At 37.3% G+C, this 24,591-nt stretch overlaps 4 protein-coding genes across 6 annotated transcripts; 1 reads left to right on the top strand and 3 right to left on the bottom strand.

Annotated features, from left to right (window-relative positions):
• Window positions 1-813: 813 nt before the first annotated feature.
• LOC311092595 (sorting nexin-5) lies at window positions 814-5,670 on the bottom strand. Of its 2 annotated transcripts, XM_084129420.1 has the most exons (15): window positions 5,607-5,670; window positions 5,484-5,527; window positions 4,830-4,937; window positions 4,636-4,743; window positions 4,043-4,112; window positions 3,787-3,914; window positions 3,110-3,193; window positions 2,857-2,931; window positions 2,730-2,760; window positions 2,555-2,639; window positions 2,387-2,426; window positions 2,218-2,304; window positions 1,632-1,721; window positions 1,444-1,509; window positions 814-1,268 (listed from the first exon to the last, which is right to left on the bottom strand). In XM_084129420.1, the coding sequence occupies exons 2-15, from the start codon at window positions 5,487-5,489 to the stop codon at window positions 1,125-1,127; spliced, it is 1,122 nt and encodes a 373-aa protein (XP_083985546.1). In that variant the 5' UTR covers window positions 5,490-5,527; window positions 5,607-5,670; the 3' UTR covers window positions 814-1,124. The 2 variants fall into 2 exon arrangements, with proteins under 2 accessions (XP_083985546.1, XP_083985545.1); XM_084129419.1 differs by having other exon boundaries at window positions 5,484-5,619.
• Window positions 5,671-6,185: 515 nt separating this feature from the next.
• On the bottom strand, window positions 6,186-13,662 carry ccdc174 (coiled-coil domain containing 174). Its single transcript, XM_084129805.1, has 11 exons — window positions 13,515-13,662; window positions 13,230-13,334; window positions 13,033-13,133; window positions 12,626-12,684; window positions 12,343-12,505; window positions 12,143-12,238; window positions 11,905-12,041; window positions 11,707-11,801; window positions 7,115-7,244; window positions 6,838-6,987; window positions 6,186-6,724 (listed from the first exon to the last, which is right to left on the bottom strand). The coding sequence occupies exons 1-11, from the start codon at window positions 13,554-13,556 to the stop codon at window positions 6,339-6,341; spliced, it is 1,464 nt and encodes a 487-aa protein (XP_083985931.1). The 5' UTR covers window positions 13,557-13,662; the 3' UTR covers window positions 6,186-6,338.
• Window positions 13,663-14,559: 897 nt separating this feature from the next.
• Window positions 14,560-15,611, top strand: ghrl (ghrelin/obestatin prepropeptide). 2 transcript variants are annotated; one of them, XM_084128877.1, is made up of 5 exons: window positions 14,560-14,652; window positions 14,751-14,889; window positions 15,036-15,116; window positions 15,198-15,306; window positions 15,489-15,611. In XM_084128877.1, exons 2-5 carry the CDS (start codon window positions 14,776-14,778, stop codon window positions 15,494-15,496), a joined length of 312 nt encoding a protein of 103 aa, XP_083985003.1. In that variant the 5' UTR covers window positions 14,560-14,652; window positions 14,751-14,775; the 3' UTR covers window positions 15,497-15,611. The 2 variants fall into 2 exon arrangements, with proteins under 2 accessions (XP_083985003.1, XP_083985004.1); XM_084128878.1 differs by having other exon boundaries at window positions 14,612-14,652; window positions 14,775-14,889.
• Window positions 15,612-15,757: 146 nt separating this feature from the next.
• On the bottom strand, window positions 15,758-21,116 carry tatdn2 (TatD DNase domain containing 2). The gene is made up of 7 exons (XM_084128116.1): window positions 20,987-21,116; window positions 20,051-20,367; window positions 19,463-19,816; window positions 18,223-19,206; window positions 18,007-18,134; window positions 16,558-16,741; window positions 15,758-16,437 (listed from the first exon to the last, which is right to left on the bottom strand). The coding sequence occupies exons 2-7, from the start codon at window positions 20,354-20,356 to the stop codon at window positions 16,297-16,299; spliced, it is 2,097 nt and encodes a 698-aa protein (XP_083984242.1). The 5' UTR covers window positions 20,357-20,367; window positions 20,987-21,116; the 3' UTR covers window positions 15,758-16,296.
• Window positions 21,117-24,591: the final 3,475 nt, after the last annotated feature.

The following is a 24,591-nucleotide window of genomic DNA, read 5'->3' as shown; positions in this document are numbered from 1 at the left end:
ACTATGTAGTTTGTTGTTTCTCCAAACGTTCAGTCCAGCCATTAATCACTCTGAGCTCCTCGCCTCCTTCAGCTATTCAAAACCGGCTGCGACTGCGGCGGCTTTAATTCAGTCCAAATATCAGGGGTTTTATTGGTCCGTTTACGATCGAATATTTTTATTGGCTACCTAAATGCCGGTCAAAGATTTGAATATCAATTCAAATTGTACTCAGTAACGAAATGTGATTTTACAAGTAACGAAGTAGATTACTTAGCTTAATATGTACTTAAGTACAAGTAAAATTACAGATTTAAAAATATACTCAAAAAAGTACAAGTACCCAAAAAAACTACTTAATTACAGTAACGTGAGTAGTTGTAATTCGTTACTTCCACCTCTGAGTATGGGATCATGTTTGCCTGGCATTTAATTTCAAAGAAGTCTTAAGGTTCCCAAAAGAAACCCTTAAAAAGAGCCTCACCCCTTGTAAACTGGCCAAAATAAACATTGCAAAGGGAAAATGTTGCTCAAGAAGTTTTCTTCTTGAATAAGCTGTTTAAAATATGCTGTGTGTGTGTCTCATATGTAGTATATATATATATATATATATATATATATATATATATATATATATAATATTGCCTGTATTTTACTTTTACCTATATTTACCTTACTATATACATATATTTTTAAAGGTTTCTTGAACCTTACTATAGATAGCGACTTTGTATGTTACACTTTTATAGGAAGGCCTGTTTGTCTGACTTCAGTTTCTTTTTGTGCAGTATTATTAAACCATCACCTCAGAATTGACAATGTTTGCAAAATAGAAACAGTCATGGGTTTTATTGCTTTACTGCAAGCTTACATAGGACAAAGTTCACTTCTGAATCTATAGTCTAACTTTGAGTTGTGGAACTGGAAGTTAAAGTTAGATGACTTTTCAGCGTTAAAAGCTGGAAAACATTATGTAGGCTACAATCAGATTAAAGAGGACAGTTGATTAAAAAAAAGATGAGAATAAACCAAATTTACATTGCACTTTTATCATTTCATTATATCATTTCTATTTTTAGCAGTCTCATAACAGTTTTATTACATTACCAGAAATATTCTTATGATCTACCACCTGTTAGTTTCATTCATTCTGAATACATGTTTCTGCAAGCTTCGAGATGCTGAGAGTAGAGTTCGGCGCACTCCTTCGCTGTGTTGAGCTGCTGTTCACACCAGCCAATCAGGACGTTCTTCAGCACATTCACTCGGGAGCTATGGAAGCGCTCAATCTGACACACACATTAGTCCAATAAATATATATACTCTCTATAAATGTACAATGTGCAATCAACATTAAAATGACTACTTTAAAATGAAGAATCAGAAGTCATGTCAGTCATGTTTCCAGTGTAACACATTTAGCAGATAATCTTCTTTGGGTTTAACATCAGTCACAGAATTTACCTCTTCTTTAGCCACAGATGAAATCAGGTTGAACTCTTTCTCAACAGCTTTTTGAAACTCTTCCATCTACAGTATTAGACACAGAAAGACTTCATCTGAATTTACCAGTTATATATGACGTGAATACTTCAGTGTGGACGTGTGTATGTGGACAGAGAATACATGAAAGATACACATTAAAAACATACCACTTCTCTCTTATTGGCCTTGGCTTTTTCTGTACTCTTCTTAACAGTTTCCAGCTCTATCAGTTTACAGGTTCTTCTGAAGAGCATCTCCTGTTACAAGTAGAAATAGACAGTTACTACCAGTCTTGGGTTAGATTTCATTACATTTCATACAAACCTGCATTCAACATAAAATATATATGCAGGAGTTTGAACACACCTGACTGAATTAATGTTTTGAGGCTTATGTTTAAATACTGAAATGGGTTTTCTAAACAAATAGTTCCAGCCCTCAAATTTGATTGGTTGAGACTAGGAGATCAGATACAGAGATACAGTATTGACTCTAGCAGCACAAAGACTTTTCACTGTATCACTGCACTTGCCTGCATTTTCCAGACAGTCTAGTAATAAAATAAAATAACAAAACATAAACTTATTGGGTGCCTTACTAGTTTGTAAGTTTAGTTTACTAGTTTTTTGTGGCACAGCAAAAATAGACAACGTCGCTGGTAATACTGTATCTAAAAGGTCTCTGTATGTATTGTATAAAAGCAATATCACGCATAAAAATCAAAGTCATGCTTAGGCATTTTATAAAACATACTTTCTCTGCCTCTTGGTAGCGAGACTCCAGGTCCAGACCCAAACCAAGAGTGGTTAGGTTGTTACTGGCAACTTTCTCAAAGTTTTGCTGAGGTAAAAAAAAAAACATTCAAATTTTAGTATTCAATATTTTTATAAAAATAAATAAAGGAATGAGAGAGTGCACTTACCTTTACTGCCTCAATAATATCAGACAGCTTCAAACAAACCCTAAAGAAACACAACATCTGAATAAACTGACTATCCTCTCATAATAACCAACATTCACATAAACTCTCTTTATTCAGCATGCACATTAATGCAGAAACAGAAGGTCATTTTATTTAGTAAATTCTAACTTGGAGAAAGCTACAGCAGCTGCATCGTCCTGATTCACACAAAGATGAAGAGATGTGGAGAAATGTCCACAGGCCAAAGCAAGCTCTGTAAAACACACACACACACACACATGTAGTGATATATAAGCCTACTGCATTCCTAAATGATGTGTGAAAACTTCTTGCAGTGACTTACTTTGCTCTGTCATCACAACATCGATTAATTTCTATTGAGAGAAGAACACAATATTGCACATTGAATTATAAAATGACTAACAGTGCACTGGCCAGATAAAAACTGAAAAACAGCTTAAATAGTGTACCTCTGTGGCAACCTTTGACAAAGCGGCAATAGTTGTGTTTTTATTTCTCTCGTTCTGAAAGAAGTTGTCCACATCCTGGGGATATTACATTTTACATATGATATAAATCACATTCATATATCTATAAAGTTTATATTGTCATATATCATATCACTACACAGTGCTGTGTTTGGTATAAAATACTTTCCCAGCGGTGGATGGGATGAACACTGCATAAATCACTCACATGAACAACAAACTTTTACACAGATACCTTATGACTTTCCTTCCTCATCTCCTCCACAGCCTGACTAAGGCGATTAAAGATTCCTTTCCTGCCTCTCTGTTTTCCAGGAGACTAGTCAAACAACACATGCAATGACAAAAGTGAGATTCTCAACAAAGATTTTGTCATCTTTCCCTCAAAACCGATTAAGGTGATGACAGAAAAACAGCAAAATGGTCAAACAATAAAAACAGCTTTCAAGCAAAGATCTTCTCCATGCTGGGGAATCCAGTAAAAAAAAAAAGTTAGCTGTTGTTTTTGAACAATGATAGCTAGTTTCCAGCAGCTAAAAGGTTTAGGTGGCTGAGGGAGCTGGTTGAGCTTGGTCAAGAGCAGCTGAAAAACAAACCAGATCATGCAAGCTTAAACTGGTCAGCTTTTTGGAGCATAGTAGCTGATTTGTTCCAATATGGGTGACCAGCTCAGCCAGGTCTCCACCAGCTGATAGTACAGCTAATCAAGCATATAAATGACACTTGATCAGATAATGACCAGCTACTATGTTCTAAAACAAAACTACTACCTTCAGTTTTAGCAGGAAACCTCAACAGGACACGTTACCCTGGTTAGTTGCATTGTATAATCAATCATAGATCAGGCTGTGATGCAGAATTTGAATTAATGAAAAATCAGTCACTTTGCATATGTGTGTTTTTATAGTAAACCTCAGAGTTAATAAGAAAGCTGTCCAGTGCTTTGCACTTGCAGAGAGTTGGGTGTGTTGCCACCTGCTGGAGATAAAACTCCAAAGCCTTACAATAACCCTGCCAATCCTGTCCTAGAGCCAGGAATCCTGAACACATACAGAACAACAGAAAATGTGTTACATAAGAAACTAAATATCAAATCATTGACACACACACACACACACACACACACACACACACACACACTGCCTGTGCATATTCAAACAATACATACCAAGTTGTTTGAGTGCTTTGGTCTGCATGTTTGACTGCAATGGAAGTGCTTTAGGGGGCAAAGGTGGAAACTGTGGGCATAAAATCATCTCATGTAAGTGTTTCCCCATTCATAGATCTTGTGGTTTTAGAGTGAAAATGAATAAGAAAATGCCTATAGAGGTCCCTGGCTCAAATGTTTTATTTTGTTCATTTCTTCTCTGAAGAAAGACTAACATAAAGTAAAGTGACAAGTGGATGCCAATAATTGTAACCTATACTCAGAATTAGCATTAGATGGCACTATTAGCAAATAGTGATGAAAACCGACAAAAATGACTTTAAAGATCCATCTTTCTAAAGTATTTTTCTCCCCCTTGTAATTTGACTCCAAATCTCAGGTGAAAATCGTCATTTCAATCCTCCTCTACAAAATAGTTCATTACTCAGTAAACATTCATTCATGGCATTTCATACTTTGGCTTTCATCACAATTAATGTTTGTCTCTCTTCAGAAAAAAAATATTAACAAAATCAATAAATTTAGCCAAGGAAGTTCAAAATTTGGTTGATTTGACACGGAATGTGCCAATAATGTTAAGAGAATTCACTCACTATAATTCCCTGAAGTCCAGGAACATTTTCCTGTGAGAAAAGACTCTGTTGAAGCCATTCAAAGTCCTCATGTGCCCGAAAAACACACACCCCTGCACTGCTGTTCAACTGAGGGGGAAAAATTAAGTAATGATATTTAAGCATTTCACAAAACATATTTAGAACGGGTTTTATGTATTTACTACGCATCTTACTTTCTGGGAAGTAATGGCAAACGTCAGAACGTCTCCATCCTGTGTCAAATCAGTGATTCTGATGCTGTCCGCACTTACACTTAGTGCTGATTCTGCACTTGAACCTTCCTAAAACACTCACAGAGTCATTCATTTACACAGTACAAGAATTGAAATCAATGCTCGCAATCAGTTGTGACTATTATAAACACTTACAGGGTTTTTATAAGCAAATATCTGTGTTGTGAAACTTAAAAGAGCTCAAATCTCTTGAGGTAATAATATTCCAGTAGCCTTTATACATTTTTTATACTACTATAAGTTCAATTCAGTAACATAAACTAGTGTATTAGGCATCATGAACTAATGAACAATACTTATCTACTTACAGTAATGCATGTTTAACAATAATTAATGACTTATGAATTAACTTGAATTAACAATGAACAAAAGCATTTTTGCAGTATAAATTCATTATATAAATAATTTTATGAAATATCTATATAATAATGTGATATTTATAAATGAACGAAGAGTAATAAATGCTACAAAAATTACATTTCATGATATTTAAAGCATTCATTAGTATTAACAAATTGTCTACAAACAGCATTTGGTTGAACAGCATGTTACTACATGGTCATGTGATAATCACAACCTGAAATGGTTACTTACCATCATCTCGCTGGAATTCAACAAGTTTCCTACTTTGGTTTAATCTTCACAGGGGAGAAAACAGAGACATATGAGAAAACAAAGTAAGCTCTTCTCTTAATCTTCCACATAAACCCTTTTTACCTTTGTCTTTGTCACCTCTACTTTCTACTTTATTTCCCTTCCTCTCTCTCTCTCCAGTTGATACAAAATGCTCACACGAACATTCTTGCAGAGACAGGATATCCTTCAGATCAAAGGTCACTATGGTCCTGCGATTTGGTTGTATGTGAAATTTTATCCAATATATAGTTTTTTTTTTGTGTGTCCTATTTCAAATGACGTGGAATACTCTCAAACTAAGTAACTTGTAAAGCACACTCATTACAGGCTACTGAGTAACTAAGCACAGTTACACTGGGCAAAGTTTATGAGTTGCACATGACTGCAGTGTTCATAGTATGCATAAAAACATAAGAAAAAGATGTGACAAACACAAAGTAGAATGACACTTCGCAATCATTAGATGAAGAGAACAGTAGCTTTGGTTAAACCAATGTTTTTGCTTGAAAAAAATAATAGTATAGACAAAAATTACTTATATTCTTATTTATAAATACATTTACAACCTGATGAAAGAATTGATGGCAAAATGTATTATGGTTAAAGCAGTTGACACTGGGACTATAGAAAGATAGAGATGGAATAAAAGAAGCACAAAGATCATACAAAAATCTTGTCATTCTTTATTCTATTTTGCAAATCAGTTACATTTTACATAGTCTAACTGTCCCTCCAGCTTAAGACTGACATAATGCACCAGGCTTGATGGAGCCTGCCATTTCCTATAGTTTCCCAAACGATTTTCTGACTTGTTCACGAAGAGTGTTTGTAGTACGATAACAGGTCATCCAGACTCTGTGTTTGAGCAGTCTGTGGTTGAGAAGGTTGTGCATATGTGGGCATGTCAGTCTGTGGTTGAGAAGGTTGTGCATATGTGGGCATGTCAGTCTGTGGTTGAGAAGGTTGTGCATATGTGGGCATGTCAGAAGGATGACTAGGGGTAGATATGTTCTCTGTCTCTCTTTCGGTGGCCCTTTGGGATTCAGACCACTTGAAGGCAGGTTTTCCTTTAGCCTGCCCTTTGTCTGTTGCTCTGTTGTGATTGGCCCATCTGTCATCTGCGAAATAAGCAGAGGGAGGAGCAAAATCGGAGTCTCGCTCCTCTCGGCGAAGACTGGTCCACTGACCCCAGGAGAACTCTGGAAAAGGAAATGTTTAAGTTGCGTTTTCTTCAAAACAGCAAATGTAAACACTAGAGCAAATGAAAAGGAAGGAAGGGATGTGCCATGCATTTATGTGTCAGGTCATGTACCTTTGCCTCTGTCCCACTCTCTTACGTATGGAACGCCAGGTTTGGTGTCTTTTCTTTCCTGAATCTCCACCTCCACTTTCGGCACTGTTGCAGGGGCTGGAGGTCCAACTTCTTCATCTTCATCATTCTCAGCATTATCAGCGGCAGGAGCTACAAGGGAACATCAGACATGAATCAAAAACATCCTCACATCCTTTAGAAATAACCACCAACATACAGATACACGTTTAATATGCTTCAAAGCATATAAAGACTTGTTAAATATTCAGCAACACACCATCTTCTTCATCCCCTGGCTCCAGCTTGCTTTTCTTTATCCTTCTCATCCTCACTTTAGCGAGTCGAGCTTCAAGAAGGGATTTCCGCTTATCCTTCAGTTGCTCGCGTTTGCTGCGCTGTTCTGTGGTCTGCAGAAGAAAAAAAAATTGTAAACCTAATAATTTACAATGCAGCCAATAGTAGAGATGTTGAAGAAGACGTTTCAATAACAGCCAATAGTAGAGAAGCTGAGGAAGGAAGACTGTTTCAATCATGGCCAATAGTATAGAAGCTAAGCACACCGTTTAAAAATATAGTGTTAATCTTTAATAACAATAAAAATATAAATCACAATTTTTTAAAATATATCTCAATTAACTGTCTTTCATATTATCAATTATATATTATTGTGATGCCTATATTCACTTGTATTTAAATGTAAAATTTAAATTACTGTTTTAGTTTTTAGTGATTTACCCTAATTTATATAGACAAAATGGTATAGAATGGTATAGTAACATTAGCCATTTTTTAATGGTCAATAATAATAATAATAATAATAAAAATATGGATCACAATAAGCATCAGTCAGAATTTTCATATGAGTGCACCTCAAGTCTCAATGCATTTTGGAAGTGCTTTCTCAGCAAAAATATACATGTGATACTGCTTAATTTAGAGCTAAAACAAAATGTCTTAAGGCGCGTGTACACGGTGCGAATTCGTGAGATATTGCACACGTTACGAGTCAGTTAACCAGATAATCGCGTCAAAGCAGCGGGTACACGACATGACTGTCCTGCACAAATTTTATCCCGAGCCGGTCGGCAATCACGTGAGCTTTCGCGTGTTTTGTCTGTGTTTTACACAGAGACTGGAGATTTCAATGTTGCAGGCAGCTTTAGCTTCAAATTGAAAAATGACAAATGTGTGTGCAAATGATTTGTTGAAAAGCAGAGAACAGTAGCCATTCCTTTCAACATAAATAACTTGAGAGGGAGAGGGAGGTGTCGGTGTGTGTGTGTGAGAGAGAGACAGTGTATGCGCACGCTGTATGGTTGCAGCCACTGAGCTATAGCCTCATTGATCCAGCCTGTGAAATGGTTGTGTATGATTTGAGCTGTGTGAGGTGTGTCTGAATCTTGGCTTAAGAAATCCATAAAAAATTCAGAAATATCTGTCCCAAACTACAATATCTTCCGTCAAGACAGACCTACAAAAGGGGGCGGAGTTGGATTCTATTGCAGAGATAATCTACAATGCTCCATTGTTCTATCTAGGTCTGCCCCGAAAATGTTTGAGATCTTAATTTTAAAAATCCACTTTTCCAAAGATAAGTCACTTACAGTAGCTGTTTGTTATAGACCTCCTTCAGCTTCCAGTTGTGCTATAGATACATTATGCGAATTGATTGCCCCATACTTATCTTCTGAGTTCTTACTTTTAGGTGATTTAAATTTGGACATGTTAAATGTCTCAAAAAATATACAGTCTAAGCTGGACGCACTCAACCTTACACAAATGATTAATGAACCCACTAGATATAATTTAAAATCTGCAAACAAAAGCACTTTAATTGATATAGCTCTGACTAATATGCCTTCAAAATATACTCCAGCGGTCTTCTGTCAGGATCTAAGTGATCACTGTCTCATCGCATGTGTTCGTAATGGGTCTGCAGTTAAAAGACCTCCCCTCATCACCATCAAACGCTCTCTAAAGCATTTCAGCGAACAAGCCTTTTTAATAGATCTTGCCCAGGTATCCTGGAAGGACATTGACCTGATACCATATGTGGAAGATGCCTGGTTCTTTTTTAAGGATGCTTTTAATTCTATCCTGAATAAGCATGCTCCATTTAAAAAGTTCAGAATCAAAAACAGATATAGTCCTTGGTTTACTCCGGAATTGACCGCCCTCAGCAAGCACAAAAACATTCTATGGCGGACTGCACTTGCCTCAATTAATCCTCATGATATGCAGCTTTTTAAGGAAACCAGAAACCGGTACACACAGGCAGTGAGGGAAGCTAAGGCTAGCTTCTATAAACATAAATTTGCTTCTTGCAGTACCAATTCTAAAAAGTTTTGGGACACAGTCAAATCAATGGAGAACAAGAACACCTCCGCCCAACTGCCCACGGCTTTAAAGCTTGGAGACATCGTCACCACCAACAAGTCCTCTATATTAGAGGGATTCAATAAGCACTTCACTATGGCTGGCCATGCATTCCATTTGGCTGCATCTACCCGGCCCAACTACACAGCACCTACGTTAGCACCTGGCTCTAACCACCCACAATTCTCTTTTGCTGAAATTCAAACTGAAGATGTCTTGAGAGAACTACAAAACCTCAATCCATATAAATCAGCTGGACTTGACAATCTGGACCCCTTCTTTTTGAAGATGTCAGCTGCAATTATTGCCTCACCCATTACCAGTCTTTTTAACCTCTCACGTGTTTCATCAGAGATATCTAAAGACTGGAAAGTTGCTGCAGTTGTCCCCCTATTCAAAGGGGGGGACACTACAGACCCAAACTGTTACCGACCCATCTCCGTCCTGCCCTGCCTTTCAAAAGTCTTTGAAAGTCAAGTCAACAAACAGATAATAGGTCATCTTGAGTCACATCATTTCCTCTCTGATATGCAATCTGGCTTCAGAGCTGGTCAAGGGTGCACCTCAGCAACACTAAAGGTCCTAAACGATGTTATAACAGCTCTCGACCAAAAACAACATTGTGCTGCTGTTTTTATTGACTTGGCCAAAGCTTTCGATTCTGTTAATCATAGTATTCTTATTGAAAAACTTAAGGCTCTGGGTCTCTCAAACACGTGCCTTTCCTGGTTTTCTAATTATTTCACTGACAGATTTCAGTGTGTTAAGTCTGAGGGCTTGCTGTCTGAGCCTCTGGCTGTATCTATGGGGGTGCCCCAAGGCTCGATTCTTGGCCCGATGTTATTCTCTGTTTATATTAATGATGTCGCTCGTGTTGCGGGCAACTCTCTTATTCATCTCTATGCAGACGACACCGTTCTGTACACTTCAGGCTCAACATTGGAAAACGTTTTAGAAAAACTTCAAAAGAGTTTTGATGACATTCAATTAGCCTTCTGTGATCTTCAATTGTCTCTAAACTCTAGTAAAACAAAATGCATGATTTTTAATCGGACACATTCAGTATCTTCGTGTCCAATAAACATCACCACCCTGAATGGGTCTAAGCTGGAATATGTGGAGAAATACAAATACCTAGGGGTCTGGCTAGACCCCTCGCTTTCCTTTCAAACCCACATAAACCATCTCCAGTCAAAGATCAAGTCCAGGATCGGGTTTCTATTTCGAAATAAAGCTTCATTTACTTTTCATGCAAAACAGGCCCTTGTGAAAATGACCATCATCCCAATGCTTGATTTTAGCGATGTCGTCTACAGAACTGCTTCTAATTCTTTACTCAAGAAATTGGACGTTGTTTACCATAGCGCTATTCGCTTTATTACTAAAGTCCCATACAACACCCACCACTGCACTCTTTACTCACTAGTTGGATGGCCTTCGTTACACAATCGGCGCCTAAATCACTGGTATCAGTTAATTTACAAGTCCATATTAGGCAAAACACCATCTTACCTAAGTACTTTAATAACCATATCAGTGCCTGTATTTAACCTGCGTTCGAGTAAATTTATCTCTCTAGACCCTACAAAAGCCCGCACTTCTTTTGGCCGTTTTTCTTTTACATTTTCAGCTGCCAATGATTGGAACACTTTACAAAAGTCTCTCAAATTAGAATCCATTGTTTCGATCTCTACTTTTAAAGTTTTATTCTCAAATTTACTGACGGACCACTGTACATGCTGATGCTCTTTGCGTACAAAGTCTTATGTATCGTTGCATAAATTCAACTAAATGGCTGTCATAGCATCTATTTGCACATTATCAATATACCCATGTTGGACTATATTATTATCCTACTGCCATTTCTCTTGCACTGCCATTTTATATTTTTAAACTATCAAGTTTTTTAATTTTTATTTCTATACAATGTCTAGTACTTTTTAACTGAATCTGAATGTCTTATATTCATGACTGTGTATTTGAATGTTGGTATGTTATGTGTAACTTCATGTCGCCTTGTACCCTGTGCCTTATCTTGGCCAGGTCGCGGTTGCAAATGAGAACTTGTTCTCAACCGATTAACCTGGTTAAATAAAGGTAAAATAAATAAAAATAAAATTTGGCAATAGGGGACAGCCTATATGCTGGGGAAAATCAGGCAGACTCCCTGAATTTTTTAAACATGTTTAAAAATTATTGTGAGTTCGGGAGGTGCTCGTAACATGCTCGCTCGGCTCGTAATTCCTCTCACACACTGCGAGCCACGACCATCAATGATTTCCACGCGATTTCTCCCAAGTGAAAAAAAAATCATCTGCAAGCTCGTAAGACCGCAAAAATCGTACAGTGTACGTCTGCCTTTAGAAGGCAACATCATGCTGCCTATCTTTTGGAAAAGTCTTTGCTTCGTATGCACACTTACAATGCTGTCTAGGTAGGTAGCTCATTCTGCTTAGGAAAAGAGTTTGTGACTCATTTAATTGTTGTTCTGACCTGATCTCTCAGCATGTCTAGAGTTTCTCTCTGTTTTCTACGTCGGTCCTCATCCTGGGCAAAAGCAAAATACCCAACACCCAGCTCTCTGGCCTCTGAAACAGACACAAAACACTCATGTGAGACACTCTCAAAGCAGCACTACTTAGAGGCATTAGACAAGATTCGGTGTGTCTAGAGATCACTCCACTCCATCACCTTGCTCTCTGATATTTTCATAGTGAATGGGTCCAACAGGTCTCTTCATCTGCTCCTCTTCCTCTTTCTCCCACTGCTCTCTCTGCATTTCTCTCCTCATGTCATCAGATAACAGCGTCCTGTCAGCGCCAGTCACCCTATGCATAATAATAGATATATATATTGAGCACAACCAATGGCAATTGGTTAGATACAAAAAAAACTAAAAACACAGCAAAGGTAAGAACAATAAACGTACCTCTTGTTCTGGAGATCTTGGTCCATTTTCTGAAAACCAGGTAGGTCTTTCCTCAAACATCTTCGAGAACGTCCTAATGCATCAACATAGTCCACCCTGCAAGAGATAGAGAGAAAGCAAGCAAGAAAACCCGTAGTGGAGTTCAAATCACATTGCCTTGTCGTAATCAGGTTCAAAATATATTTATAAACACACCGTACCATTCTTCATTTGCATTCTGTGGGTCTGGGATAGGGACGTTCACATCAGAGTCCTCTCCATCTCGGTACCCTGCTTCATCTGCAGTGCATGTCTGTGGTTCATTCCTCTGGTTGATGATCTTCTGGGTGAAGTCCACCAGAAAAAGACTTTCAGTCTCCTCATCTAAATATAAAAAGAAATTGTCAACTTCAATATCAGTTCATTTACAAAACACCCAAAGCAGTGTAAAAGTGTATTCAAGAAGTGAAATGTTTGAATTTGGGTTGGTCAACAAGCATATACCTGGGAAATCTCCTTTTGTCATCTGTTCATAAAGACGTGCCTTTTCCTCCAATTTTCGCCTGCATAAGACAAAAATGCATCAGGAGAGCATTAATATAATTGTATTCCAAAATCTGAACAATGAAGGTGATTTAGAGTACCATTAGGATCTGAAACATGACTCTTTTTTTTCTTTTTTTTTTACATCATTATATTGTAAAAAATATCCTACAGTAATTACAATATATCAGCATTTGAAACAGGGTGTATGGTCTCAGATTATTAACTAATTTTTTAGTGACTAACTTAGTGTCTATATACTTTTTGAGCCACTCTGTGCCTAGTGAAGCAGGCAAAATAAATGAATTGATGAAGAAGATATAAAGAATCATAATAATGTAGTACTGGACTATGAATAGCCTATTCACCTGGATTTGTCCAGTGTGTTTTCTTCCTCAACAGTTTGCTGAACGTCCCTCTGCGCTCGTACATTGACACCTTCATTTTGTTTAGTCCAGATATTGGGCTTCTGTGAGCACATAAACACACAATTACAATTACAATTACAACAGGCGTGTATATTGGTTGGATCACATCTAGTAGTTATGAACTTCCCGTGTATTACTTTTATTTTTGTCTTGGACTTCAGTGCAGCTCCAGCATCTTGGCCAAGTCTGTCGTGCTTAAATTTCTCCTGCTTCCGATATAATTCCGCTTTCAAATCAACCAGCTGAAATGTAAATTGAAAAGTATACGTTAGCCAAGAGATTTTATGATTTTAAAAAGAGGTAACGTTAACGTTACACAATGCAAGTCTACTGTCAGCTGTGATGCTAAGCTAACTATAACACACAAACAAAACTAAAATTGTGAAAAGTGTCTTGTTCAAAAAATAATACAAATTATTCACCGATGACGCTGTAACATTGTATGGTTTCTTCTTTTTATCCATGTTAACTGTAGCTGATTAGGTGATATAGCAGGCAAGCACTGACATTCAGAGAGCAAAACAGTATCCAAAAACAATGCTGAAAAGAAGAAATGTAGCCTGCCATCTGCCGTCTCGGAGGTCAAACTACAACAATATTTTAAATTGAAACCAGTTTTTAATTTCTGTGGCGTAAATCAAACGTTTCTACAACCATGTCAGATGTACAAAATATGGCGTTACGCAACGAAATGTCCAAAAAAGCAACCAGACGAAGCGGGGTGCGCTGGATGTAGCGAGTTTAAGATGGTCAAGCTGGTGTTCAGCTGGTTAGTTGGTCTCCCAGCCTGACCAGCTAAGTCCAACCTGACCATCTAAAGAAGTGACCAAAACCCCTTTAAAACAAGCCTGTTAAGTCAGCTATGACCAGACTGAAGACCAGATAAGATCAGCCAACCAGTTTAGGCTGGTTTTAGCTGTTTTTTGTGTGTGAAACACACACACACACACACACACACACACACACACACACACACACACACACACACAATTATAAAGTAATGGCCCATAAACTGATATTCTCCATAAAAATGGCACTTTATGCTACATTATTATTATTGATAAAAAAGAAAATGGATCGTATTCAGAACCATAAAAATAAGTGTAAAATAATTGTTTTAATTGCCATAAAAACAGTAATGCATATCAGTTATGGATAATGTTGTTGGAAGAATATGCTGCCAACCATGTACAAGGGTGAGTCCACTTAAAAGTGTTTTCGTACCAAATATTTGCTCCGGTTACAGATGAATTGCCATGTCTGTAAAATAAACCTGCTAAGGCAATAGTTCAGTGGTCTAGTAACACATATAGCTATTGACACAGCAGCCACATCACCATATTACTTTATTTGTCATCATCTCTTATCATATTCATATCACCTTAAGGTAAATCTTTGTCACACATTCACATACAGTAACAATCAGGGATTTTCAGTTCTGTTTGTTTTCACAGTTTCATTTGTAGATTTTAATGCTAATTGTTAACCAAAGGCTATTATAAAAGTGAGAAGCAGATCTTTGTGTGCAGACCTACTGAAGCAGTTTGATCATTACAAAAGGTGGGATTGAATGATTTTTGACTGTTTCTGCACACTCAGTTTATATAAAATGATTTTACTTTTAAAGTGCAGTCGTTAAGATTGTTGTCATAAAACAGAACTAAACCGGGTGACTTTCCCAGGATGCCTCTGCGCAATCGTGCCAGCCACATGTTCCTGCTCTTATGTGCTCTTTCCTTATGTGTCGAATCTGTAAGAGGCGGCACCAGCTTCCTCAGTCCTGATCAGAAACCACAGGTGAGCATATGTCTAGTGGATGTGTCTGAGTTTGTTTGGAGTTAACCAATTTTAGGAACTCAATTTAAAAAATAAAGTTGGTCAAGATTACATCAATTCATGCTCGAAGTCTGGCATCAGATATATTGTGTGTGTCCCATTTCAAGGGTCGAAGGCCACCACGGGTGGGCAGAAGAGATGCTGCCGAGTCAGAGATCCCAGTGATTAAAGAGGATGATCAGTTTATGGTAAAACCAGCAAGTGCACATTTAAATAGGATTTCAGTGAGTTACTACTGTAGTCATACTTTGTTCTCTCTACCTGTTTAGATGAGCGCTCCATTCCAACTGTCCGTGTCTCTGAGTGAAACAGAATATGAGAAATACGGTCCTGTGCTGCAGAAGGTTCTTGTGAATCTTCTTAGTGATTCTCCATTTGGTGAGCTAAATGCTTGTTTTAAGAACAGATCCAAACAAATGGAAAATTTCCCAGAAAAAGTCCCAGATTTAACTAAAAGTGCTTTCTGACAGAAAATTCTTCAAGACACCGTTTGATGTTGTATTTGAATAGTTTGTGTTCTTCAAACTAACACGCTAAATGTATGTTCTCATTTGTTTCAGAATTCTGACAAGATCTACTAATCCTACAAAAATCAACTCCTCCTAAATCATAAAAATAATTTATAGTTTAAATCAATTTCTAACACATTGATTTGACAAAATAAAGGATGACAAAGAAATAACTTTCTGCCTCTGGTTTCCATTTTCTTTGCTCACTCTCATGCGTTTCAAGGTCATGTTTGTGTTACAGATGAAACTAAACCTTTAATGGAGTCACAAAAGGAAAAGCAGCCTTGTCTTTCTCAAAAAATTAATTTCATAAACCCATTCATGTTGCATATACATTTATTTAAACAAAAGTTACATTTATATAAAACCAACAACTTGGTAAAAGCTATTTGTTGTGGTTTTTCACAATCTGTTTCACATTTTCTTTTTACATAAACTTTCATGTGAAAATGACTAGTTTCTAATATAAGATGGCATTTTATGTCGCTTATGTCTCAAAAGCATACATAACTTGTAAGCATGTATGCAAACACACGGCCAAAGAAACCTGAGAACAGAGAACCATGTTAAAACACAAAACTGAAGAGATATTAAAATGTATCATTGCTAACGGTTTTAACAGATGTGAAATTCCCTATAACATGGTAAGAAACTTAAGTAGCAATGCTCATACACTTACTAACACACACTATAGTACATTGGAATATCAATTCTTGAAGACATTGTGATGTTAACACAAGAAAAAGGTTTTAAAAAAAAGAAAAGAAAATGCCAAAGATGCAAGACTAAACTGCTAGCAGGACTAAGATTTTGAAGGACTCCAGTTGATAAAATAAGTAGTTTAACACAGCGTTTCCAATCACAGTCCGTATATGTGTCTAGTGTTCTGCCGTACTGTTTGCAGTACTGTGGTTAGCTGCTCTCCTTTCAGCACACTAATCTCACGCAGTGTGTGTATGCCCATACCAGGGTGAGCAAACCTGCATACGGACTTGGGCACCTACAGAAAGAGGAAGAGAGGTGAATGTATGTGTATTTTAAAGAATGACAAATTAGACAAGTAATGCACATATGTGTTAGTGGAATCAAACAATGTGTGCTTAGTAACTAGCACTGATACCTGTCTGGGTAGGAAATATGGTGCATCAGTCTCCAGTAGGATTCTGTCGAGTGGGATTATTTTCACAGCTTCTCGAACCTCCATAGCGTGTTGGTACGTCACCAGTCCAGTGAAACCCACACACAGGTTAGGGAATTCACTTAGGAACGGCTCAATCACAGAGTAGCTGTTGGTGAAACAGTGTCTAACAAACATATGAACACAGGTTAGTAGAATATAAACTCTGACCAGTGCTGCCAGCTATTTTCAATGGGAAGTAGCAAAATCCTGCTCAAAAAGTTTGTTGCATATACATATACAGATAATGACGTAATGCGGTTTCTCTCCTAATCCATGCTCACATACTGCATTTTAATATAATATATAGCCGAATGCATAGATATGTGTACGTAGATGCAACATTCGACTACTCCAGGCATGTCGGCACGCCCGCCATCTTGGAACGGTCAGTGTGATGTCACTCACAGTGAGAATCAATGATTGAAAATTGCGCAGCTTCTGGTTGTGAAACTGCTGAGATTTAAATTCCAGAAGAAATGGGATAACCTTTCACAGGCGAGAATGTTGGCTTGTGTTTTTATATGTATTAACTCAATATTACATAACACGTCTTGTTAGCTGATGCCTTCCGTCTTGTTGTATTGTTAGTTTAGCAAAATCATCTGCTGAAGTCTATTGCAGATTTAGATATTCATACATCCAAGTACATTTGCAGACGGTCAGTCAACTTGCTCTTGAGTGTTCACGAACCAGTGTTTTGACTGTTCCAATAAGACTGACGGCTTACGTATAGTGGCCCATAGAAACAGCCGCTAATGAGGCATTATGTTTATACATGTATGGCCGAATGTCCAATAAAGCCGTTCTCATTTACATACTTTTTATCAATGGAAAGCAACTAAATGTTAACCAGCAGTCAAAAATAAAACAAAATAAATAATAATTTGCTAGATTTGTTGCTAGTCAGTTTTTCTTTGTAAAGAACGGTGCTAAATTGGCAACATTGACTAACTAGAATTAGTGTAGGCATTTTATGCAGTAGGGTGAATCTCACAATAAAATGTCATTTCACTTAAAAAAAATAAGATATTCTATTTTATAAATGATAAACTTATCTAAATAATATAAGAGAAAAAAGAAAGCAGAAAAAATATATAGATTATATATATATATGAAAAAGAAAAAGAAAAATACAGATAAAAATGATACTGTATGGACAGAATGAATTAAAAATAGGAAAAAAACAAATATTGTAAATATTTTAATAATAAATACATCAAATAAATATTAATGCTCCTTAAAACATGCTTCATTGTTTAATTCCAAATACAACTTATTACTTTAGTTTAATGTTAGAGTGAAATATGAGCCTTTTATTTTAATGAGATTACTTATTTCTAAGAACAAACATAAAAAACTGGCCCGAGTGTTTGTTTTATGAGAACTGACCTGTGTATTTTGTAATCCCGGGGGACACACTTCTTCATAATTTTCAGCAAATCATCATCGGCATCACGGCAATGTATGACTAGAGGCTTCCTGAGAGTGACGGCCAACTCCAACTGTCGTTCAAACACCTTGACAGGAAAGACAGAAATTATGTTATTTTGACTCTCTCAAGTACATGCTTAAAACATTTGGAGGCAATCATCCAGTCTGTCATACCTCTTTCTGTTTCCTTGAGTCTGTGGAATTCTTGTGCGAGTAATCCAAACCAATCTCTCCAAACGCTATGGCCTTAGGGTGACGCATAGCACGCAAGATGCTTTGCTCATGAGTGTGGTTATACTCTTTGGCAAAATGTGGGTGGCAACCAAATGCACCCCACACTTTCTCCTCTGCCAGTAGCCCCTCCCAGATGGCCTGTTTCTCTGTGATTCGTGGGTTGCAGAAATCTGCGATGCAGCCCCTAAACTCCAAAGGGAAACTACTTGCGTACTTGCGCTGAAACATTTGAAAGCTTCCCTGGAATCCCAACTTCCCATAGAGCATGTCAAGGTGACAGTGCGTGTCAATAAATCCTGCAGAATCTGCATTTAGGCAGGTCAGATCTGACAACCAAAGAGGCTCCGAGCCAACCGACATCCTGCGGGTGTCACTGTCAGCAGCGAGAAGCATCCGTGAGGATGAGTAATTTGATTCTGAAGTCCTGCGTGTAGTATGAGGAGAGCAATCCCAGCTTTCAAGTGTTAAGGGGGCATAGGTGATGCTTTTGAGCTCGGGAAAAGGATCGGCCAGTGTAGAGCTGCTGATGATGGACTGCTGTAATTTGAGGGTCCGCTTAACTGACATACAGCATGAATAGTTATTGGGGGTTGCGAGGTCAGAGGCTGTAGTTTGAGGCGGACAGTCTGACCACAGCTCCACATCCCTGGCTGGAATGGTTGGGGTAGTGTCAGCCCCTTGAGTTTCTAATTTCCAAAGGGCTTGTGAGAATGTTGAAGGCTTTAAAGCTGCTGGTGATGAGGAGTAAGGGTTGAGTTCCAATGGTGGAGGAGTGTCACTGAAGTCCACAAGCTCACAATCCCTTTCAAGCTTTGATTGTTGCCCCTTTGGCTCAAAGGACTCATCCTGCGAGAAAACTTCAACCTGCTCCGAGTCCTCAACATCCGACCAATCTGGCGATTCTGGCTGCTTTAGGATCACACTCTGTGAATAGAGACAAAGTCAGTATCAATTATTTTAAAAGACATTTAAAATAGTGCAGAATAAACATGCTTTATATAGGATTATAAAAAAATGTTTCAGGATTCTTTGATGAATAGAAAAGCCAAAAAATGTCATCATTTAATGTATTTTTTGCAACAATGTAAAAGTGTTTACTGGCACTTGTGATCAATTCTTGCTGAACATAATAATTCATTTATCCCCCCCCTTTTTAAAAAAAAGTAGCAGTAGCCATTACCCTGGTGTCCAGCTTTATTACTTCCCCTTCATCTTCTGTGTCAATGATCTCCAGCGCGGGAGGCCCATCATCCTTAGTCGTGAACAGAGAAAGTGGTTCATTCTTCTCACTGAAAGAGCAGCAATCAAGGTCAGAGCAGCTTTCCTCCTCCTCTGCCTTCACAGGTTTGTCTGGGGTTTTCTTCCCAAATAGACTTTTAGGCCCACCAAATGATGACTTTTTGTCTGCATTCCCCACTGCATCATTTAGCGCCTTGAGATAAATGATTTTCCGTCCATCCTCTGGATTCCTGTGTTTTTTCCCAGCAGAGGGAGGTGAAGGCTCAACAGAGGATGGTTGCCCTGTAACAGTGTCCTAAATGCCACACAAAAATCACAAATCATGGAAATCCTCTCAAATACATGCAATTTTTAAATACACACTTCTACTACTAAGTTACAATATTTAACATATTTAATGCCACTATAAATTTATATTTATATTTATATATTTATATATATTTATATATATATATATATATATATATATATATATATATATATATTGACTGGGGAAACTGAAAAAAAAAACCTCCTTATTGTTACTCACCTCACCAGGACTGTTTTTTTTCCGGAGTGCTCGATGGGGTCCAGTCAATTTTAAGCATGATTTAGGTGTACTTCGTGAAGAGTGCTTTGGAGTGGTAAGATGGATGTTTTCCACGTCGCCAAGTCCAGCTGACCCAGTAGATGTGTTCAGACCAGGAGAGCCAGCCTCGCTCATACCACTATCCTGACCATCTCCATCCCAGCATGTGGGCAGTGCCACACCCACACTGTTCTTCATGAGCTTTCTGGGGGAGTTCAGCGTCTTATTCATCCATGTCAATTTCACCTTTTCCCTTTTGCGGTTCATCGTACTAGGATCTTGAGAAAGAAAGAAAAAGTATACATGGGTCAAAAATCAGAACCACAAACAGATGCAGCTGTTTCTAAGCCAATATTGAGATGGGTTCACTTCCAGGTTCTTTGAAAAACTGAAAACAAACAAAACACTGTAAATTCAAAGTGGAGATGCAGTCCAGCAACCAGATGCAGTTACAAGGACATTTGAGACTCACTTAAATAAAAGGGAGTTATATTTACTCCCTTAATTAATTAATTAATTAATATATAATTTTAATTCAATATTTACACGTATCTTTAAAAACGCATTGGTCAGCAGACAGGCATTTTCTGTAGGTTAGCTAAAAGGTTAGAAACACATCGACGGCTCTTTTATACTATCTGTTTATTTCTATACATTATTAAATAAAAACACAAACCTGTGTACACTGTTAAACGCGGTAACATGTTTATTTAAAAAGCTATTAGTTAACTACAGATGCTAGTAATTAGCAGAAACCTCATGCCTGACCTAAAACTGTGACCCCAAGCGTCAGTGCACATAACGGCGATCACAAGAACGGAAAACAGTCTTAAAGTGTGTAATAGTCTTGATTAAACCCGATTATTTCAAAGCAACAGCAAAATTAATCTCACAAACCTTAAGGCCTATGCGGATGAAAGTTCAGGTGGATCACGTGCGTAAGTAATTAGCGATGCGTTCACTTCTCACTGTCAACGGTCCTCACCGTACTGGTCTGGACCCTGGATAGCATGGGTGGTGAACGCTTAGTTTGAGACGCACCAAGTATGGAGTGTGCACATTCCTCCATTTCAAGCATGTGTGTAGACTTTGAAGGAATATGAAAATCAACATTTAATTTGACCTACAGAATTAAGATTAATGCAATATCATCAATGCAATATCATTAATGCAATATGCAATATCACTTGTAATTGTATAGAAACTTTAGAGTTGGTATATCCCAGGGTGGGTTTATTTCTGAAAAGCAATTTCTGTAAGGTGGATACAGGAATTACAAAAGTCAACAAAAAAACAAAAAACAAAAAAAAAAAGCCGTTGAACATTTCTGACGTTATTGCCCACAATGCCCAGAAGAAAAAAAGATGCAGTTCGAGTAAAACACCTTGATCTTCATATGGGCAACACGCCCCAGAACTACCGAGGAACAATTGTCATACTATATGGGGTAAGTTGTTAAAGTGCTTTTCATCTAAATGTATAAAAAAAAAAAAAAAAAAAAAAATAAGTTCAAAAGCGACAAAACACAGACAGTTCAAATAAATATACAGAAACATCAAACCATTGTTTTGGCCAACAAATATTGTAGCCTAATTAATAAATTGTATAAACTTGTAGCATTTATTTTTTTACATTTACGCGTTTTACATTCTTATCAATTATTGCTTTCCCTGGGAATCGAACCCTTGATCTTGGCAAGCGCCGCCAACTCTAATGTTTGAGCTACAGGAAAACATGTGACAACTTGCTCCAACCTGACACAGTTATACTATATAAAACAAAATCCTTGAAATGAGAACAGTTCACAATTTTGGTTAAAATCTACTATCGTTAAATAATTAACACCTACCTTAATGCATCATGCCTCATTTGCAATTTTATCATTTTAGTTCGAAAGATGGCGCATCAGAAAATGTATTGTAATTTAAGATGGGTGATGTTTAAAACCAAGCAAAACCACTTTTAGAGAAAACTACTATATATATATACACACACAGTGCTTAACAATTTATTAGATAGGCCTGACCGTCTAATGTAAGGTTTGTGTCACAGCTGTCCTAAACTAACAGTATTGGCTATTACCAAAATATTTTTTTATATGCTTCTGTAATGGTTAATTCACCATTATGCGTAAGCTCTTTAGTAAAAGTTGGCCAAGTCAAAGTCCGGACTTTAATCCTATTGAACAAATTTGGGATTTATGGATTCAAAGATAGATCGCACAAAAGTTTCATCAAAAGCAAGCCTTTGGGAACAACTAGAAACTATTTGGAAGTCAATAACAGAAACTGTGGAAAAGTACTGTACATAAAAACAATGCCAGCAAGAATGGAAGCTGCTATCAAGGCCAAAGGATGCCATAGAAAATATTATGTTTGTTTTTTTTTGTTATCATGTGTGAATAAAGACTATTTAGCTGTTTCAGTTTGCTATTTGCCTAATGACAAAAAAAGAAAGAAAAGTTTTAAACAAGTTTTGGATAGATTCTGTGGTGGATTTTTAATAGATAAAATAGTAAACTGTATATTAAACTAACCATGTTTCTAACATCTAACCTTATTTCTCTATTTAGGCCTAACATGATAACACTTTGAAACACAATGTACTAAAACGTTCTGTCCTGCGTTTTTTAATTGTTGTATGTTGTGTTGCCATACCCCTCTGACTTTGGTTGTGTGAGTGTAAAAATAACAAATATAGGAATTGAAACTTTGAACCTTGTGATTAACAATGAAGTAATCATTAAAACAAAGTTTGCTTTACAACAGAAGGGTTTGCATATGAAGAACCAATCAAATTCATATAATTTTGTCATACCTCCCTATTCTATAAAAACTTGTATTTATGTTAGCTGGTGGGATTCTCAATGGAATTTGTCTGAGATCCTCCAGCCTTGCTTCTTCTTGGGGGAGATTCTCTGAGAACTGCTCGAGAGATCCTCCGGCCGTGATTAAAGCATTTAAAGGACATTTGCTGAAGTCTGTTTGTCGATTATTCCTGCGCAGGAAGAAAGCTAGTTAGGGAAGGAAGCAAGTTAGTTAGGTAGACTATATATTAAACGTCGATTGGAGACGTTAGGGAAAGTCGATTGGAGACGACCCAGGGAATGTCGATTGGAGAACCCTGTTTGACAGGGACCATTCCAGACAGGCTAAAAGGACTTAAAGAATTGGGTAGGATGACAGACTTCACACTTTTTCCTTTAAAATGCTTCTAAATTAATTGAAAGGTTTAATTGAAAATTGGCTATTCTGTTAAGTAAAATTTAGAAGAAAACTGGTGATCAGATTTAAAAGATTTAAGGTTTTTAAAAAATGTTTTTACCTTGGCTAATAAGGGCAATTATTATGGTTAAATTCAACCAAATTAGTATATGTTGAGTCTTTTATTTGTTGTGTTTGAGAGTGCGCCCAGAAAGCTGTTAATAAAACTTTGTTCTGCAAATAGCAACTAGTCATGCTGGAAACCAGATTTGGGAGGAAAAATACCCTGAGATGATGTAGGAATGAAACTTGCTTTTTGTTTGAATAAGACTTTAAATCTGATTGAATATAAAGAAAGATAAAGAGAGAAATGAGAAATGTTGAAATGTTGAAATAAGGTCAATAGATAAAATAAAAAAAATGCAGAAATTGTTAAAAATTATAAATCACTAGTGCAAAGTGCCCGTGCAAAATCAGTTTTTGTGTGTGTTTTTAGTAATTGTTGGTTCAGTGTGTTTGAGTGTTCATTGTTACAATTACACAGCAAAAGTTTTTATTTGTGCATGGTAGAAGAAAGCAAATACTGATACTGACATAATGACATACAATAAATATGGAAAATTTAACTACATGATTGAGGGAGCAAGCTACACAGTGAACTCCGAGAAAACGCTACGCTTGAGCAAACAGTTTGTGAATAGGCTACTACAAATGATGGCCGTGAAAGAGACTGTGAACGCATTGAATAGGATGTGTTTAGTTCGTGAATAGCATAGGCTACTATTACACAGTAGCGATAACGTTAAGCGCGCCAGAATATAATATAATATTCAGAAATAAACAGTGTAGCTGAGATTCAGTTAACATCCACAAATGAATAAGCGCGACAATTCAGAGAGCAGGCTACACAGTGAACTCCGAGAAAACATTACTTAAGCTCCGCTGCTTTCTTCGACCCTCTCTGTCTCTGGTCCAGCGCTGTGCTCACTCAGTGTCAGTGTGAGAGGGGGAGTGGCCAGCGGCTAGAGCGGCAAAAGCCAATGTGTGCTTCTTTTACTGATATATTTAACAATATCTTTTGCATTTCTAATCCAAACAACGCAAAACTTGGCACTGCACTTACTCGTGCCCGTAGCAAGACACCTGTCAAGTCTGAAATCCATCGGACTAACGGTTCGAGAGATACAGTATGCGAATAACAGACACACACACACACACAGACAGACAGAAAGACGTTCCTGTAATTTATAGATAGATATAATATTCAGAAGTAAACAGCGTAGCTGACTTACAGATTCA

The sequence above is a fragment of the Abramis brama genome, assembly GCF_963993115.1.
Source record: "Abramis brama genome assembly, chromosome: 11".
Classification (NCBI taxonomy): Eukaryota; Metazoa; Chordata; class Actinopteri; order Cypriniformes; family Leuciscidae; genus Abramis; species Abramis brama.
Note: the sequence above shows the minus strand (reverse complement) of the source record. Positions and strands in the feature narration are given on the sequence as shown.